General features: G+C 51.2%; 1 protein-coding gene across 3 annotated transcripts in view; it reads left to right on the top strand.

Moving 5' to 3' along the window:
* The window catches only part of PAQR5 (progestin and adipoQ receptor family member 5), a 91,218-nt gene extending 71,809 nt beyond the window's left edge, over positions 1-19,409 (top strand). For all 3 annotated transcript variants that reach the window (XM_065940894.1, XM_065940893.1, XM_065940895.1), the window contains exons 4-8: positions 636-841; positions 3,098-3,224; positions 9,917-10,013; positions 12,179-12,320; positions 15,610-19,409. In XM_065940894.1, coding sequence (XP_065796966.1) covers positions 636-841; positions 3,098-3,224; positions 9,917-10,013; positions 12,179-12,320; positions 15,610-15,851 — 814 coding nt within the window. In that variant the 3' untranslated portion in view covers positions 15,852-19,409. The remainder of the gene's footprint in view (positions 1-635; positions 842-3,097; positions 3,225-9,916; positions 10,014-12,178; positions 12,321-15,609) is intronic.
* The last annotated feature ends 596 nt before the right edge of the window (positions 19,410-20,005 follow it).

Raw genomic sequence — 20,005 nt, forward strand, 5'->3', positions numbered from 1 at the left:
GAAGAGGGGGGAGAAAATAGTCCTGTTGCCTTCTAGACTTTCCAGATAGAGGGGTTGTTTCTCTTTGAGGGCTCTTCCCACAAGGGGAGCTTGACCAACCATGGAGAGAATGACAAGGCCAAAGTTGGATCCTATGAGGAATGGCTGAATGCACTGAGGTTCTTTAATGTGAAGGTCAAAGAGGTGGGGAGGGATTATGAAGACAGTGGTGAGATATTTGCTGGGTTTGTTGTCTGTGGTGCTGATAGGGAGAACTAGGGCTGATCCAGTGGAGAGAAACTCCAGGGAGACAGATAGTAGCTCAGTGAAACTTTCAAACACTCAGAACTGTCTTGGGAGGTGGTGAGCTCCCTGTCCCTGGGAGCATGCAAGCCAAAAGTGGAGAGTCACTTGGGCAAGAAGCTGTAAGAGGGATCTGTCACCACATGCAGAGTACGCAGACTGGACCATTGCCCTTCCTGTATATGTCCAAACACTAAGGACCCCGCTCACTCTTCCTTGCCCCTGGCATGTCAGCAAAGTGAGAGCACGTAGGGGTTGGTCATCCCAGGGGGAGGGCAGGCAGGCGACAGTCAGGTGAAGGCGGCAGGAGGAGCCGTCACCCCAAAGGTTGAAGGTGCACCCCTGTGTTCCAGGTTCTTCTCGTGGAGGTTCGTGAGCACCCTGCAAGCGACGGACATCCTGAACGACAGCTACTCCTGGCCTCTGCTGGTGTACATGGGCGCCAGCTGCTTGTTCCCCCTGGCGTCCAGCTGTGCACACACCTTCAGCTCCATGTCCAGGAACGCCCGCCACATATGCTACTTCCTGGACTATGGCGCCGTCAATCTCTTCAGCCTGGGTGCGTGAGGCCCTGCTCTCGCCTTCTGTCCCCCGAGACCGAGCCACCTGCTCCTTCCCCTGGGAGCTGGGCTCACTGTGAGGCTCTGCTGAGCTTGCAGAAGGGTCGCTGCCATGCCAGGGCCCCTGCCCGGGTGCCTGATGAGGGTTTTAAAAGAAACTTGTCCAGAGGTGTGCTGGCAAACACTGAACAGCTGGCTCCCTGGGGACAGAAGTCCCAGCCTGTGGTGATGGCAGATAGCTATAGTGTATATACTCCCGCCACGGCCGGCTTCCAGTCACCCACCCTGACAGCAGGGCCCTGAGCTGCGGGGTATCATTACACCCATGCTGTAGATGAGAACAGTAAAGGTCAGTTACCCAGATCGTGCAGCTTGTAAATGGCAGAGCCAGGGCCTGGGAGCCTCAGGGCCCCTGCCTGTGGCTTCCTCAAGTCCCCGGGCCTGGATGCACCTCCCTGGAGCTCCTGCAGTGACTCCCTCATTTCCTCTCCTCACTGGGAAGAGCTCCCTAGGGACAGTTCATGCATCTTCCTCATCTGGTTTTCCAGTCCGTAGCTGAGAATCTGACTTGGGGGGGTGTTCAGTAAACCTGAGAGGAAGGTCTAGTCAGGTGAGAGAGGCTGGGGGTCCCCCTGGGCTCCCTTGCCTGCAGCCACCTCTCCTCCTCCCCAACCCCGTGGAAACCCCCGACCCCTGGAGGGTGGCGTTTGCTCAGCTTCCTCGCTGGTGTCCCACTGTTCCCCTCCCACGCAGCCCTCCCGTGCACGTGCGCTTTGACTAGGCTCTGGCCATTTTAATCCCCTGCTTAAACTCCTTCGGTGGCCCCCATTGCCTGAAAGGGGATGTTCACTTTCATTGGTCTGGCATCCAGCACTGTGTCCTGCTCCTGTTCCCGGGAAAGCCCCCTCTGCCCCCAAGCACCTGTCGGAACGTCCAAAGGACCAGCGCCTTTGCCGCGCCCACCCATCCTCAGCACCCACCTCACCCTGCCACCTGGAGCTCTCATCAGCTTTGCCTCCCACTGCAGTTCTGGCAGGCGCTGGGGCTCCCTCGCTCATGTCACCCATGGAACTTGGCCCCAGCCAGTATATACAGACTGCATGCCTCCGGGGCCACGTGGGAGCCTCCCCACGGGATCAGGCTGAGAGAAGGGTCTGTCTGTCCTCCTGCGGGCTGTTCCCAGCTGGCATCACACAGGCGACCTGCAGGAGTGGGAGCGCTGTCCCAGGAGGTGGTGATCCTTGGCCCTTTCTGCCTGTGGGACCCTGGGCATGTCCCCAGCTTCCCTAGATCTCAACAAATAGGATCAAAGGCAGAGGCTGAACTTGCGTGGCTTGAGGCCTGCTGCAGCTTTGAACTTGGATTCCAAGTTCTCTTTATCTTTGGATAACCGGTGACCTTAGATCCGACCTTAGGCCCTAGGCTGACAGATCTGTGGCTGCCTCTCCCAGAGGGACCTCGGCCTAGAAAGGCCCTCTGGTCCAGGCCCCTGGACACAGCTGCCCGCTTTGAAAAGGACAGTGCTGGTCCTTGTTCTTTTGAATAAAAGCTGCAGCAGGCAGGTGCTAGAAGGTCCTTCAGTAACCCTTCCCTCACAAACTCCGAAGCCTAAAACCACACAAACGCCGAGGCTAGCCCCTCGTGCTCGGTTTCTTAGCTGACCTGGCCCGCAGCCCCCTGATGTGACAGCCCCCCTTCAGCAAGGGCTCTCCCTGCCCGCACTGTCTCCCCCACACAGCTGATTATTCCACAAGGAACACCCGTGTCATCATCTCAGGGCAAAGCCGAGCACACTGGGGTGTCATCGGGGACCACAGCATGAGGTTAAAAGCAGGGGCTGTTGCTGCGCTGCCTGTGTTTGAAGCTTAGCTTTGCTGCTTTCTCTCTGTGTACCCCTGGGTGGATTACCAAACCTCTCTGTGACTCTGTTTCCTCATCTGTAAAATGAGCATCAGTTGCAGGACTGATGTCCGAGGGTGGCTGTAAAGATTATAAGAGTTAATACCTCTCAAGCCCTTGGAGCAGCACTGGGCTCCCAGAACAGTTCTCAGGGTGGGATCCGGGTGGGCAGGGAAGGGAGACGGGGACCTACAGGCTGCAGGGGGTGATGGCATAGCCTGGGTGGGGTGCAGGACGGCTCAGGGTCTGTGGGGGTGATGGGGGCTCAGCCAGATGCAGGGCGGGGTGGTCTTCCCATGGCTTCCAGACAGTGCTGAGTCCTGGCTTCTTGCCCACGGCTGGGTTTGCTCCCTCAGGCTGTGCCGTCGCCTACTCGGCCTATGTTTTCCCGGACACGCTGGTGAGCACCGCCTTCCATGACTACTACCTGACCCTGGCCGTGCTGAACACCATCGTTAGCATCTGGCTCTCCTGCTACTCCAGGTACCCGGCTGCTCTGCCACAGAGGGCGAGGGGCGGGTGGCGGTGGAGCGCGAGGCTCCCCGGACTGCCGGAGGGGACCGCGGAAGAGGTGCTCGGGAGCTGGGGCTCAGTTCCACACGGACTTCCAGGAACTGGGCGGGACCAGCTTCACAGGCACACGGCCTGTGCTGGTGCTCAGGGCCCCATGATCGAGAGGGCATCGCACTTGTCTCATGCCCCACTGTTGTTGTTTTGAAAAACTTAATGATTTTTGAACAAGGGGGTCCCGTACTTTCCTTCTGCCCTGCAAATGATATAGCTGGCCCTGTTGCTGGACGAGTCACTTACCCTCCTTGAACCTCAGCTTGCTCATCTATAAAATGCACTCAAGGGAGTCCCCTGCCAGTTCAGTGGTTAAAACTTGGCACTTTCACTTCTGTGGACTGGGCTCAATTCCTGGTTGCAGAACTAAGATCCTACAAGTCATGTGGCTTTAGCCAAAAAGAAAAAGAAAATTAGGGTAAACACAGCTACCCTGTGAGATGGATGTAATATATCCAGAATATTTGGCACAAGCCTGGCCCAGAGGAGGTACTCCATAAACGGGTGGTCTGCTAGTAGGAACTGAGAGGGGCCTGCCTCTAGCCACAGGCACACCTCAGAGATACTGCAAAGAAATCAACTTCGCAGTAGGCAAGTCATTGAACTTTCTGGTTTCCCAGTGCATATAAAAGTTATATTTACACTATAGTCTATTGAGTGTGCAATAGCATTATGTCTAAAGAAACAATGTACACATCTTAATTTAAAAATACGCTATTGCTAAAAAATGCTATCATCTGTCAACACGGGGTTACCACAAACCTTCAATTTGCAAAAGCCACAATAAAGCAAAGTGCAATACAACAAGATATGCATGTGTGTGATGCATAGATGATATTCAAACATCTGACACATCCCCAGGGGAACCATGATGGCCATGAGTCATGCTCAGCTCACTGGCTCAAGTTCTTTTTTTTTTTTCCTTTCACTCAAGGAAGCTCACTGGGATGTGAGTACAAGGGGGCATTTTTTAGGATAACTATTCTGGATTATTCAAGGTAAAAAAACAAAGTACCCAATATGACTGAGGAAGCCTCTCGAATGATGGTGTTTTGGGGTAACATTCATGTGTAGTGGTGCCAGGTGCTGGGGGCCGTCCACGGTGGGTTAGCAAGAGCGCTAAGGAAGGCTGGCGGTCCTGACCCTCCGTGCCCCCAGCCTGTGTCTTTCCTGAGCCATGGCCTTGTAGCATTCTTATTCCTGGCAGCCGTAGCTCTTCTCTCCTCAGGAGAAAACCGCAGGGGTCGGAGTGGCAAGGTATGCTTCTGCAACATCCCCACAATGATTTTGACTCCAGCTTTCTTTGGGGGACACTGGGTTTTGTGGGACCCAGAGGTAGGCAGATTTTCCAAACTTGACAAGCTGCTTTTCTTTAAAAGTCAAAGAGGAGAGCCTTAAACAGCATCAGGAATGCTTGCCCCAACTTGCCTTCCCCTCACCTGTCCTGAGGCAGGTGGGCAGCATGGAGCTGCTTTCCACAGGGGTGAATCTAGTTTGCCGGCTCAGTCTCAAGCCTGGGTTTTGTGTTGCTCCACCTCGTGGGAAGGCCTGGGGTGTGAGTGGGGGTAAACCCCTCTCTGGGGGAATATGGAGATGAGCGCGGCTCAGTCCTTGTCCTCACAAAGTGCCCCATGCAGTATAAGCAGCGGACTGCAGACCTCCAAACTGTCTAGATTTCTTTTAAAGGCCAGAGGAAAAGGCTTTTTTATAACATAAGCAAATAATGGTAATACAAAACGACACCTACTTGGATAGCCAGGGTTCTGTGAAGCAGCCTGAGAATCGAGCATTGAGGAACGTTGAACACTTTAGCTGGAGAAGAGGGAAGGGCGTTTTGGACAGAGCCGAGAGCCTGGATAAGGGTGAGGGCCTGGTGAGGATGGGCCAGCACTGGGAGACAGCAAGGAGCTTCAGAGTTGCCGGAGCCTGTGCAGCTGGCAGGGGAGGGGGATAGAGGCTGGAAGAGCGATCCAGAGGTGGGGGATCGGAGGCTCCTCGTGTGTCCTCCAGAGGACTGGCCTTAGGCTCAGGAAGGACAGTAAACTTCCTAGGAAGACAGTTCTGTGGGCTCAGCTACTGTGCCCTGTGGGACTCAGTGGGGGCTCGGGGAACAGGAAGGGAGAAAGAAGCAAATGCCACATGCTTGGAGCCAAGGGTAGAGTGGGCCGTCCCGCTGGGGGCCCATCCAGCTTCCTTTGTGTCTCGTCCTCGCTCCTTCCCGTGTGCTGGTGGATCCTGCTCTTACAAGACCTGCCCGCTTTGTTTTCATTCTCTGTCTTTGCTTTGGTGTCTGAGGAGGAGGGCTCATGCTTGTGTGGGGAGAGACTTGGCCCTGATTAACTGCAGGGGAAGCCGTGGAGGCAGGTAGGGGCTGTCTGGAGCCCCAGCTTCACAGACTTGCTGTGTGGCCTTGGGCCAATCATGGCCCTTAAGCAGGGGCACCTGAGATGAAGTTCCCTGGGTTCCTTCTGTTTCAGCATCTATGATGCCAGCTTCAGTGACTTTTCCAAGGTTTCTCTCCTTGCCTTCTCCCCTGCATCCCCTAGGCCTGCCCCTGCCTCTCCCTCCTGCTGCATTAGTCTGCGGTATGGCTAGGAGTCCAAGAACCACCTCTTTTCCTGAGCACAAAAGGAGACGGTGGGGCTCTTGAGTTGTGCTTTAGTTATCCACATGCTTCCCAGAGTAGTGTGGTCCAAATGGCCTTCATTCCCACGTAATACATGTCCTTTAGGTGAATTCTGCGTAGAGCTGGGAGCTTCCCAGGTGGCTCAGTGGTAAAGAATCCACCTGCAATGCAGGAGATGCAGGTGTGATCCCTGGATCAGGAAAATCCCCTGGAGAAGGGAATAACAACCCACTGCAGTATTCTTGTCTGGAGAATCCCATGAACAGAGGGGCCTGGCAGGCTACAGTCCATGGAGGCGCATAGCGTCAGACACGACTTAGCAACTAAACAACAATCATGGAATTTGGTTTAAAGGAACATGTTCCAGAAAACTGCCTTCTTGTTCTGTAGTGTTTACAGGGGAAATGACAGAACATATGACCTCTCTGTGGCTTTGGAGCCAGGTAGGTGTGACAGAGACCCTGCCTGCTCATACCTACTGACCACCTGCAAGCCCAGGAAGCATCACCACCCGCTCAGGAATGGTAGTTACATGTGTTTGCTGTACATCACGAGTCGCTGTGGGTACTTTTTCGTTCATCCAGCCAGAGCATCCAGCAGTTGGATTTTAGACACACACGCGCTCTGTGGGACACCTTGTGGTCAGTGCCGTGAGGGAGAGATGGGTTTTGGTCCCTGGTGGAATGTGAGCTGTGCGGTGAGAGCCGTGCCCGGGGAGTGGTGCTGCGGCAGCTCAGAGCGGCATGGGGCAGGCCCGGAGGGTTTGGAGGTCAGAGCCGGAGACGGGAGGCTTAGCAGACAGCGCTTCCCAGACACATCCGGAGGTCAGAGGGCTCAGCCAGATGATAGACTGCTGCTGGGGCCAAGGGTCAGCACGTGGAAATGTCCACATTCCTGTTATGTCATCCACACAACAGCAAAACAGCCATAATACCACCCCCCGCCCCCACTGCGCACGCACACACAGACACACACACAGACACACACACAGACACACACACACACACACACACACACACACACACAGCAATAGAATGGTGTTTCCAAAGGCCCTCTTGTTTCAAGCATGGTTCTGGAATTCACTTGTACGTCTGTCCAGCTTTGCTGCAACAGGATTTATCGGGTTTTAGAGTAGACTGGTATTGTATCCGTGCATTCTTGGTGGAGGCTTCTCCCGAAATCCAGTGTTTCCTGCCCACCTGATTCTAGGCAGGGGAGGCCTGACTCCCTGACTCCCAGCCCTGGGGGACAGGCATTGCGGTACCAGGCGAGGCTTTGGGGGCGTGGTGCGCTTTGGAGAAAGGCTTGGCTCCTTCTCCTCCCTCTCGGAGTCTCTGGCTGTGGCGACACCCTGTGGCCTGACGTGGAATTGCACTTTGGTGGGGGGAGGCCCACCGTCTTTGTGGCTGCTGGCCCTTCTGCCTCTTGTTCTCTGCTGCTCTCTTCTGTTCTGCTTTTTCTCCTTTTTCCCTCTGTAGACTCGGCTTGGCAGCTGGAGAGGCTGGTTCGTTTGCCCTTGGGGAAGTACTTTATCAGGCCGGGCGCCATGTCTCAAGTCGCAGGAAACCCATGTTTTGGGGGATGGCCCTCAGCAACCACAGCCAGCTTTCTTCCTGTGTAAGTGGCCGCAGAGAGAGCGTGCTTTAAGAGCAAGTCTCTTTGCACCCAGAGGTGATAGGCGGTGGCAGAGCTGGGGAGGGAGGGAGCAGGCTTGCGTGGTCGGGCAGGGTCGGCCAGCGTAGACTGAGAGGGCCCTACGGAAGATGGGCTCTGACTCTTGGAGCAGTGGAAGTGTGTTCCGTTCGCCTCCTGGGGCAGAGGGGTGTCCGAAAGAGCAGAGGCTGGGGGGTGGTCTGAGACCTGCCCAAGGGGAGAGGTTGGGAAGCCGACCAGAAGGCCTGGGTGTAAATCCTCGCTTTGCCTCCTATTAGCCCAGCTGATTTTAGGCAAATCACCCAGAGCTTGTCTGTTCCCTCCTGTTCTGTTTTCTGGTACCACGTGGCTACAAGATGGGGAGAGGGAGAGGATGGCTCCTACAACACATTAAAAAAAAATGCTGCCATTTCATGAGTGTTACTCTGTGCTCTGCACAGCTGTAAGCTCCTAGTGAGCATCATTTGATTAAACCCTTGCAACAAGCCCTTAAGGGATTCTGTAGTCATCCCTGTGGTACACACGAGGATTCTGGGGCACACGAGGGTTACATCACGTGCTGGCTGAGATGGTCACAAAGGTCAGGGACTGGACCAGACTCAGGGTGTCCAAGACAAACACTGTTGCCAGATTGTGACCCTCTGCAGCCTCGCCAATCCCAGGGTTTGTGGTTTCCTCCAAGGCTGGGGTTCTGTTCTGGGGGATGATGAGTTGAGGTCCCTTATTTCTCCTCCTCCTCCTTGAGCTTCTCTTCCTTCTCTGCCCAGTGTCCACAGGGTCAGAAAAGAAGAAGGGACATGCCCATGGGCTTGAGTGAAGTTGAAGCTCATCTCTGGAGGTTATGGGGTTTCTTGGGGCCCACGGTGAACAGGGGTCCCCAGGCTGGGCTGCCGAGCAGATGTCCACATCCTCAGGCACACTTCTGAGCCAGATGCTGGGGTTGGAGAGCTGAGCAGACCCAGCCCCACCCTTGAGGAGGGTTCCCTGACCACCCTGGAGGCAGATGGGGGTGTCTCTGCCATATTCTATGCCAGAGGAGGTGGGCACAGTGGGGCTCATAGTCAGGTGACTGCACTGGTTCATAGAGGATGTGAAGATCCTGCTGGAAGGGATGGACCTGGGCTGGGGGAGCAGCAGACCCTGTTTGGTAGAGAAAGGGTGGGCAAGTGGGCTGGGACAGGGCACCTGGGGAGCAGAGGTGAGGAGCAGACCCCACCTGCAGCAGAGTATGATGAGGGGCAGGACTGTTGAAAAGGGCTGGAGGGCCCCAGCACCCCCGTCCTCTAACAGGCGGCCCCATAACAGCCACCCTACAAGCCTCAACTCCCTGGTTCTGCAGATCACCTTTGCAGGGGGAGGCTCTGGCCTCACAGTCCTGTGGGTTCCAAGGGAGAACGCAGCCCGCCAGTACGATGTGGTACTGAAGCGGGTGCCTGCCCTGCCACCCGGCCCAGCCTGGGAGTGTGGGCTCTCCCTGGCCTGAGCCCCACTTCAGGGCTGTGGTTTTGTGCGGAGCCTCTCGTCCACTCCCTTGCCCCCCCAGTGTCTAGCCTGCCATCTGTGCTGCCCGTCTCCCCGCACCCTCAGCTGCTGCCCACTCCGCAGGCTCGGCCCGAGCTAGCTGAGGCCCCGTGGTGTTCCATCCTGAAGGACCTGCCCGTCTTGGTGACTTCCGCACCCCTCATTTTAATGCTGGCTTCCTCTGTCTTTGAACCAGAGGCAGGTGGGGTTGGTGATGAAAGAGAGAAGGAAGGAAAAAAAAAGAGAAGGAAGGACCATGTTTACTCAGTTTCCCCAGCCTGGTATTCCTGTGTGTGTTATTAAATATTCCAGAAATCTCTTGTCATTAAACACTTAATTGTACCCAGGGCTTTTGCAGGGCGATCACCTGGCGACTCTGACTAGTTAAGCATCTCAACCTTGGCGGAGGTGCTGGCCCCAGGCGCCTGTGCGTTTGGGCCGCCCACGCCCCACAGCCTCCTAGCGGCTGCTGGTTTGACCTCTGGAGGCTCTTTTCGGCAGTTAGATAACTTGGCCCTTGAAGGGTTTTTGCTCCAGGCCTTCTCCCTGATTTTGGATACCATTGCTTCTTATGGTGCCGGGAGATGGTGCCTCCAAACTCTTTTCACATCTGAGTTGGAGCCCTTCCCCTGGGGGGTGGGGGAGAAGTGGAGAGGGCTGGTGGAGAAGCTGCTGGCCGAGGGGAGGAGTTTGTGCACAAGTGGTTGTTTCTGTGGGTTACTCGGCCTTGGTTATTTTTAGTGTGTGTGTGTGTTATTGACTGAAACTCCTTTTCATTCTCATTTCTCCCCCGTTTCCTTGCCTGATTTAGGTTTTTTGAGATACAGAAGCCCGGGCTCTGCAAGATGCTGCGTGTCCTGGCCTTTGCTTTTCCCTACACCTGGGACTCCCTTCCCATCTTATTCAGGGTAAGGGCCCTGCTCTGACCCCTCTCTGTCTGTTGGCAACACCCGGGAATCAATTGTGTCCTGAGCTCTGGGGGTCAGATGCTGTCCTGGTCACAGTAGAATGCATGGCAGTCGAGCCCCGCGTACTCCCTTAATGGCGCTCGCAGACTAGTAGACGGCATGAACACAGAGGCCCTGACGGACATAGGCAGCTGCCACCTACCAGGGGCACTAGGTAGGTGGCTCTAGGAGATGCATCAGTGGCCAGGGCTACCTGGAGGCTCAGGAGCAATCTCGGAGGGCTGGGCAGGGGAGGCAGCCCTGGGGTTTAGTAGAGTGAGCAGGAGAGTGGGCTCTGGAGGCAAATCTCTAATATTCACTCACTGCAAGACTTGGGGCAAGTTTTCTACCATCTTTGTGTCTTAACCTCCCTCATCTATAAAATGTCCTGGTAGCAACACCTCCTTGTGTCAGGCTATGGGGAGGATTACATGAGATAATGTGTACAGTGCTAGCTGGTGGTGAGAGTCCCATAAATGCATTATTATATATTATCATCAATTAACATAGAAGTAGGGGTGAAGGAAAGCATATGACTGAAGGTCTTAAAGGATAGATGGGAATTAGATGGGGAACACAAAGGAAGAGGGTGTAGGAGGGAAGACAAGAAGAGGAAAAGTTCATGTCCTCCCAGATAGCCATGCGTTCAAATCCCAGCCCCACTGCTCACTGGCTGTGTGACATTAGGCAACGAACATAACCTCTCTGAGCCTCAGTTTCCTTATCTAAATGAGGATGACACCCCCTCCTTCACAGGGGGGTAGAAGAGGGGTCATCAAATAAGCAGACCTGATGTGCTCAGCAGTTCTGGGCCCAGGCCCCGTGGGTGTAGGCAGTGTAAGAGTCTGATGCCTGAGGCCAGGATGGCAGCGCCCAGGGCCGAAGGAGAGGGATCGGGCTGGCTCCACCAGCTGAGGCACTGAGGCTGTGCTCCATGCTCAGCCCGTGTGGGTCTGGGGAGACCCAGAGAGGGGGATGCAGCCCACTCCCTTGAATCCTTCCTCGAGGACACAGACCACACCAGGAAACCAGCGCAGAGAGAACCAGCCAGCCCCACAGGCCACCAGAGCAGACAGCACAGGCTCGCGTTAGGATGAGTGATGGCTGCTCCTGGCTCTCGGCCGCATCAGATGCTGGGCAGTGGGGTGGAGAGGTCTGATCCTGAACGGTGCTGTGGCTGAGCCCACAGGCTCTGCAAATCAGCCTGACTTTACTCATTAGTGGTTGGCCAGTCACCTTCCAGCCCAGTACTCTCATCTGCAAAATGGGGGAAAAGGAGTCTGCCCTGTGGTCACTGCTGAGGTTCGATGAAATGATGCACATAGAAGGCCTGGCCTAGTGCCTTTCGTAGGTGGTGGCTGCCGCTATTTTTAACAATCATACAAAAACCATTCCAAACTCCAAACCAGGATAATGTCCATAATGAATAGTTTTTGATGACTCAGAAGGCCTTCCAGGAATTCCTAGGCCTTAAAACCTTAATTAAGAGCATCAATTCAAGGGATGTGCTGGTTAAAAGTGAGTTCAAGTGTGAATGGGCCGTTTTTTAACTATACTTACATTTTAGCCCCAGGGGTGGGGGCTGCAGGGTAGTGATATATCTAGCAAGATTTTTTTTTTCCTTTCCTTTTCTCTTCACTTCTGTTGTTTTCCTTTCCTTCCTTCCTTCCTTCATTTTTTGTAACTAAATAACCCAAAGGCTCTCATGAGCATGCAGGAGGTTAAAATACACTTACCTTAGGTCTCAGTTGCTCACACCCAGAACAGGAAGCCTGCTCACACAGGCCCTGTGAGGCCCCTTTCCAAGCACAGATGCCGGGAGGGAACGGCCTTGGCGCAGAGTCCACTCATGTGCGTGGGAAGGTCTACAGACCTCCTCTCGAGACCTGATATTTCTTTCTTTCTTTAAGCTTTTCGTTTTACCTTGGAGTATAGTTGATTTGCAATGTTGTGTTAAGTTTCAGGCGTCCAGTAAAGTGATTCAGTGATAAACAGGTATCTATTCTTTTGCAAATTCTTTTCCCGTTTAGGTTATTACAGTTTGCTGAGCAGAGTTCCCTGTGCTGTACCGTAGGTCCTTGTAGGTTATCCGTTTGAAGGCTTGACGTGTCTTCAAATCCCTGCAGGTGTTCCTGTTCCCCGGGGAAAGTGCGGAGAACGAAGCCATCTTCTACCACCAGAAGCACGTGGCCATGACCCTCTTGGCCTCTTTCTTCTACTCGGCGCATCTGCCAGAGCGCCTGGCTCCTGGACGCTTCGACTACATCGGTGAGCGCGTGGGGGCCCCGCTGCCCAGAGGGCGTCCCATCCCTGACATGAGCGCGTGTAGTTGCCGAGGGGAGGCGGGGGCAGGGTGAGAAGCAAAGTCTCAGGAAGTTCTCCAGGCCCAGGCCACGGTGAGCGAAACTGCCAGGAGACAGAGGCCAGGATGTACACAGACCGTGGATGCCCAGGGAGGGTGGTGGGGGATGGAGAGAAGGTGGGTCTAGGGTCCTAAAGCATTTCTGGTGGGATGGGGACAGGAGAGTCCTACTATTACCTCGAACGGGAAATCCCATTATTAAGTGACCATGGAAGGCAGCTGTAAAGAGGAAGAGGAAAAACGGGGTACAGAAGGCTCTGAGGGTATCAGCCGGCGGGGGGCAGTGCCAAGGAGAGGAAAGAGTGTCTCACTCAGGCGGGTGTGATGGTGCCCGGAATCGTGGCAGAGCAGTGCTTCCCAGCCTCAGCAGGTCCCAGTCTGGACGTGTAGTCTCAGCCTCACCTGGGAACATGCGGATCTCAGCCCCCACCCCCCGAGACATCCCGTTGGGGTGGGCCCAGCACTCTCTCAGAAGCCGAGTGATTCTCCAGGTGAGCCTGAACATGCTCAAGCCAGAGAAGCCATGTGGTGAAGAGGCGGCGTCAGAGCCACAGGGGTTTATACCTGCGGGCGGAGTTCCTTCCTCTCTGTCAAGGGACGTGGGCAGCGCTATGGAACGTGTCTCCTCCACCATGGCTCTGGGACTGGCTGGAGGAGGGACCCTTGCCCATTTCTGGTGAGGCTGAGGGCTCCTGGGGTGAGAGCTCCTTGGATAAGCCACCATGGAGATCTAAGTCCTCACCCCCAGGTGGCGAGCACGAACCTCGGTTCTCCCCAGGCCCCATTTTGTCCACGAGTTTCCATCTTCTACCCAAGAAACGTGACCACATTTTACTTTGACAAGAGTTTCATCTTTATTCCTTCTCCTCTGCCAGAAGGGATCACAATGAGCAAAGTGGTTAGAGGGCAGATTTCAAAAGAGGAGGGAGATGTGAGGGCCAGGGGATTGGAACCTGCCCAAGGAGCCTGCCCAGCCGGAAGAAATAGAGCTGATCATGTACAAAGTCTGGGGTCGGCAGGAAAAACAAATAGACACTGGGCCTTATTTTGCCGACTCTGGCTTCTTAATGACATTTTATTTGCTCACCTCTATCCTGTCCTTTTGGGCCTAGAGCAGAAAGACACTCCACTGGGAGGATATGGCAGAGATGGCAGATAACGACAAAATCTTAAACAAGGGCTTTGGAAAGATCTCTGTCCTTAAATAACAGAGTCAGCCAGATTTTGAGCTTCCTCCCCAATGCCCACAGGAAACTCCTCCCTATTCCTGCCAGAGGGGAGTGTTGACATCACTTTTCCTGCTGCAGGCCCATTTCACATCTGTCCAGTGCTCTTGGCTCTTCCGTCTTTTTGTCTCCTGCCCTAATGGAGACGGGTTGGTGCCTCAATTGGTGAGCGCAGCTGGTCACTTCCTACTGCTTGGCCCTGTGTCCTTGGACAGTACGGTTTTCAGCTGGATAAGGAACCACTTCTGCCACAAAACACACAGATTTGGAAATTGTACACAGCCCAGTGGTATGGCTGGAGTGAGGGAGGGCTGGCCCCTCCAGGCACGGTATCTCCCTGGAGGATGCAGCTGGGCTGCTGGCAGCCCTAAGGACGTCGTTGGTCACTCATTCAACTTTCCTGCATCTTCATTCCCGACTTGGCTCTTGCTCATTAGGGCAGATGGCCAGCCTGGTCCCTTCCATGGACACATTTATTGAATACTTACTATAGGATAAATCCTGGGGGTACAACACTGAATTCTTTTTTTTCTTTTTAACTGAAGGAGGGTCCTTATTTAACTCTTGTATTAGTTTGCTAGTGCTGCCATAACAAAGAACCACAGATTGCATGGCTGATACAACAGAAGTTTATTTTCTCATAATCCAGAGGTTAGAAGCCCAAGATCAAGGGTTGGCAGGGTTGGTTTCTTCCAAGTCCTCTCTCCTTGGCTTGCCAGGGGCCATCTCCATTTCTTTTCACCTGATCTCACCTCTGTGTACATGTACATCCTAATCTCCTCTTCTTATAAGGATACCAGAGTGAGTCCCATGCTAGTGACCTCGTTTTAACTTAATTGTCTTTTGAAAACCCTATCTCTGGATACGGCCACATTCTCAGGTACTGGGAGTTAAGACTTTCAACATGTGAATTTGGGAGGGGGAGGTACAATTCAGCCCATGAAACATGTGGTCTTCTCATCTTACTCCTGGTTTCTGTGGACTGTCCCCCAAGGCAATCCCCAGCCCTGGGCAATGGACTCCTTTTCTCACCAGCTACCAAGTCAGTACCCCCTGCATACTGCAGCCTCCGTCCACTGGGCTCCCACCCTCTGGGGATGCATACGTGCTGACCGGGGTCCTGTGCGGTGTCAGAGAGGAAGAGCCCCTCATTGTGTCTGGAATTAACCAGCAGTAGGGAGAGGAGCATCTCAGAAGTGGCCAACAGGAAGTCTGGCTGGCTTCCCCTTTGGTATTGAAGTCAGAATCAGACCTGACTGGTAATAGCTCTCAAGAGGTAAACTTCAGAACTTTCTCATGTGAAAAACAGGACTGGCGGATAAGTTGTTTTAAAAATGGATTTGGTTTTCTCTGATGGCCTTTTTATTTTTCTCATAAGATATTTAAAAAATATCACATACGGGCTTCCCGGGTGGTGCTAGTGGTAAAGAATCCACCTGCCAATGCAGGAGACACAGGAGTCACGGTTTGATCCCTAAGTTGGGAAGATCCCCTGGAGGAGGGCATGGAAACCCACTCCATTATTCTTGCCTGGAAAATTCCATGGACAGAGGAGCCTGGCAGACTGCAGTCCATGGGGTCGCAAAGAGTCAGACACAACTGAGCGACTGAGCGCGTGCGTTATACATAACATAATACCCTAACTTCAAGTGTACAATTCAATCTTTTTTTTAATAGCAAATTTACCACATTGTGTAACCATCACCGTATATGAGTTTTAGAACATTTTCGTCACTCCAGTAAGATCCTTCCTACCCATGTACTGTTAATTCCAACTCCTACCCCCTATCCAAAACAACAGCTAGTCTATTTTCTGTCTCTACAGATTTGCCTTTTCCAGACAGTGGGTATCTTGTATCTAGCTTCTTTTACGCCACAGAGTGTTTTTAGCACACAAGCCATGGGGTGTTGTCAGTATCCATTCCTTTCTCGTCGCTGATTTTGGTGGCCTTTTGTGTATTTGCTTTAGGTCACAGTCACCAGCTGTTTCACGTGTGTGTGATCCTGGCCACGCACATGCAGATGGAAGCCATCCTTCTGGACAAGACTCTGAGGAAGGAGTGGCTCCTGGCCCACTGCAGGCCTCTGTTGTTCGCCCAGATAGCCGGAGCCATACTTCTGTGCCTCATCTTCAGCCTCAGCAACATAGTTTATTTCTCAGCTGCCCTGTATCGGATTCCCGAGCCGGAATTACATAAAAAGGAAACCTGATTCACACCATGAGCTTTTCGTACCAAACGTCAGCATTAAGCTACAACATCCTAACTACCATGAGCAGTGGCGCGGTCCCAGTTTACAATGGCCTAAAACATTTATAATGCTTGATATCTTGGCATTTTTGAGCGGGTCAATGAGGTATTTAACTGGGGACATTTCTCTAGATGTGCATTGGATTCTGTAAGTACTATTTTAAAAGGGGGACGTGGGTTCAAGTCAGTCCTCATTCATGCAAATCATTATTCCATTTAGCTTTTAATTTATTTAAAGTGTGTTCTCCAATTCTATTTAAACATTTGGATTAGGCATACCACCCGTATAGCTTTACTATTAATTAGTTGGATTAAGCTTTACTGCCCTTGAAGTATTACTCTTGGGAAATGGAACATGCTTCATCTGATGAGATTCATGTAGCAAAGTCTCTCCTGCCACAGTGGAAGAGGATGAACTGGGAAGGTCAGTCTGGGAACCTGAGAAACAGAGATTGAGTCTGTGGGAGCTGTGGGGACTGGGAAGGCATTCCAGAATGAAGAAACCTAGTTTGGGGAGGGACCTTTCCCCACCTAGTGAAGGGAATGAATTGAAAGAGCCATTTTTTCCCACAAGTCCATTCTGCTTCACCATGCAAGATTCCCATGTCATTATGGACTTGGATTTTGTTAAAAGTTCATAGCCTGTGGCTGGGTGTCATATGTTCTGTTTTGCTCTGTTTTCTTGTAGCCAGTTTGATGCTGTGAAGTATTATGCAGCAGAGGTAAAGTGTGTTACCCAGAGGGCACTGACTGAGTTAATCCCAATTGGTTGTACTCATCTATCACCTTTTAACCAATGACATACACTATTTGGGGAGGTTATACATTTAATGTTGCTTCAGCATTTCATATGTGCTGCAGAATTTAATGTTCATGTGCAGAGGATACCAAAGACTTTGCAAAGGGATGGAAACACGTGGTGAGCTTGTGATAAATGTAGATCCTCCAGGCGAGTCAGGAGATGCTGCTTTACTAGTTTAAAATGTTGGTTTCCTGCAGAAGGTCTGTACTGGAACAAGTTCCCCAGGTGATTGTCAGGAGGGCCAGGGGCCAAACTTGCAGAAATGCTGGTGTCACGAATTCCAGAATGCACAGGGCCTATCAGCTGTGTTTTGATTGGTCTAACTTTCAGCAGCTCACAACCTAAGGCTCTGTCCTCGGCTTTCTACTCTGTGGAGTACTAAAGCACTGAATATTTTCTCATCTGTTGCATTACTCATTAAAAGTTCAGTATTTCATGGTGTTTTCATAGAGTACAGAAATGCTGATGCAAAACAGTTTTTAACAGAGGCCCATCACTCCCTGACATGCACTTGCTAACAACGTAAGGGGCCATCCATCGCAATGCAGGACCCTCTTCTGCTGACTCAGGAACACCCCAGTTTCTTAGAACACTGCCTCTATGGTTAACGCCCAGACATTTGAATGACCTTGTAAGTAGCTCATCAACTAATCCTCTGAAGACAAGTAGCAATTTATATCGGATATGAGTGGTCAACAAATATGATTTCATTAGTTTTATTGTCTGTTTACTTCCTCTGGGGAAGGTAGACTGATAAAATTATATAGGCTGGTAAATTTTTGGTACATTAATTGCAAGCTGCACGACAAAATTTGTCTTTTTGGCAAGAGGTTGATACTATTACTGGAATTTTACTCTACCAGGGGTTCTGGGCTTCTATTTCATCCTACTGTAACTTCAGTTTTATGGTGGACAGAGGTACTAAGTTTACGTACTCCATTTTAGTAATGCCAAAGGCATAAAGGCTTCTCAATTCTCTTGTTTATAGAAAGTAACATAAGGTTCTTCATTTAGCTCAGAAGTAGTTGAAAGATCACAGGTGACTAATTGGAAGGACTTTAATAATATTTAATCTTTGGTTACATTGCTTTTTCAGCATGCTTAATGATGAAAATGAAATGTTAAATCTAACAAAATGAGGCCAAGTGTTTCATAATGTTTTTATACATTTGGTAAACTTAGTCCCATTGTATACTTTTGGACAGTGTTACAATTAAATTTTATAACAGTTTGCAGTACACTGATTTGGAAACTTCTAATGTTGAATGAGAATGTGTTCAAATATATTCATTATCTTTAAGTGTTATGAAGTCTAATGTGAATATAGTTTTGCTAAGCCATTCCAGAATTAAAAAGATTGGCAGTGGGTCAGTTGAAAACCTCACTGGGAGGATATCTTTTAATGTGTATATGTATGCTCAGTTGTGTCCGGCTCTTTGCAACCCATGGACTGTAACCTGCCAGGCTCCTCTGTCCATGGGATTCTCCAGGCAAGAATACTGGAGTGGGCTGCCATTTCCTTCTCCAGGGGATCTTCCCGACCCAGGGATGAACCCAGGTCTTTTGTGGCTCCTACATTGCCAGGTGGGTTCTTTACCACTGAGCCACTCTGGAAGCCTTGTCTTTTAAGGTAGCAGTTCTCTCTCTCTCTTTTTTTTTTTAACATCTCAATACGCTTTGTAGATATCCCATATTCCCACTGGTAGCGATTGCTCACCAAGGCCCTGTCTCCTAAGGGGAGAGGGGGAGCAGGCACACTCCTAAAGGGATGTACCTCTTCCCCCTCCCTTGGCTTAAGAAACACTACTCTAAAACGTACCAATCATTTTCATTGTGATAAAACTCAGGTATGCTTGAATGAGGCCATTTAGTCACTTGCCTCTTCCTTCAGTCACAAATGGAGAGTTTAATTTTCCTTGTGCAGTCTTTGGAGAGGAACTCCTTCTTTCCTAAAGACATGAATTTGTCAGACTTCCCTGATGGTCCAGTGGTTGAGAATCCGCTGCTAATGCAGGGGACACAGTGTGATCTCTGGTCCAGGGAGATCCCAGATGCCTCAGAGCAATTGAGCCTGAGCCTGAGCTCTAGAGCCCGGGACTTGCAACTACTGAACTGCTGAGCCTGAGTGCCCTGGAGTCCTTGCTCCACAGTGAGAAGCCACTGCGATGAGAAGCCTGCACATCACAACTGGAGAGGAGCCCGCACGCAGCAACAAAGATGCAGTGCAGCCCAAAATAAATAAAATATATTTTAAAAAGAGACAAGAATAGGTCCTTGTTGATTGGAATTAGAAGTGGGATGTTTAGAAGGCATTTGAATACAAAGTGATTTAGATATTTGGTCTGCAGCAATCTTTCTCCAAGTGTTTTTGTAGAAGGAACTCAGTTCCCAGGAGATAGTCTGAGGAAGGCAGAATGCTGTTCTGGAAAAGAATGCTTTCGTCAGATGTGTCAGAGAAACCTTTCATTCCCATCTGCTTTGTCCTGAATTTGGTTTGGCCATGGTATCCTTTATATATGAAACACCTGTTAACCCTGTATATCAACACTTTGTTACATATTGTTGAATGCCAGCCTCTGATTTTCCAGTCGACAATCCATTATGAATGAAAAGGCAGAGATCTATTTCCAGACTCAGAGATGTTCTTCCAGCTTATACTAATGTCTGGTTTTCTTAAACTATATGGTAGGAAAAATAAAATTTATTTATTATAGTAAAGTCCTGTTTCTCCTTTGACTTGGTTATGTTTCACCTACTATGCTGAAAACATATTCACTCATCATGAAAAATAGATTCCTGTATATGTATAGATTGTGAAATCATTCAGCACATAAATGTTTATTTAGTGCCTGGTATATCTAAAACAAACAGTATCCTAAGATTTGGGAATATAGAAGTGAAGAAAACCCAAACTGTCCTTCCCTCATGGAGATGATACACTGGTCAGCAAGTAGGACAGAGATATAGATAAATTCAGATAATGGTAAGTGCTGGTGGTTTAGATGGTAAAGAATCCACATCCAATGTGGGAGACCTGGGCTCAATCCCTGGGTTGGGAAGATCCCCTGGAAGAGGGCATGGCAACCCATTCCAGTATTGTTGCCTGGTGAATCCCCGTGGACAGAGAAGCCTGGTGAGATACAGTCCATGGGGTTGCAGAGTCGACTGAGTGATTAAGCACATCTGGAAAATAAGCCTGGGGACTTCCCTGGTGGTCCAGTGATTTAGACTCCAGGTTTCCACTGCAGGGGTTTGATCCCTGGTCCCGGGAACTAAGATCCTGTTCTTACTTGGTGTGGCCAAAAAAAAGAAGC

This window comes from Muntiacus reevesi, chromosome 7 (genome assembly GCF_963930625.1).
Source record: "Muntiacus reevesi chromosome 7, mMunRee1.1, whole genome shotgun sequence".
NCBI classification, from domain to species: domain Eukaryota; kingdom Metazoa; phylum Chordata; class Mammalia; order Artiodactyla; family Cervidae; genus Muntiacus; species Muntiacus reevesi.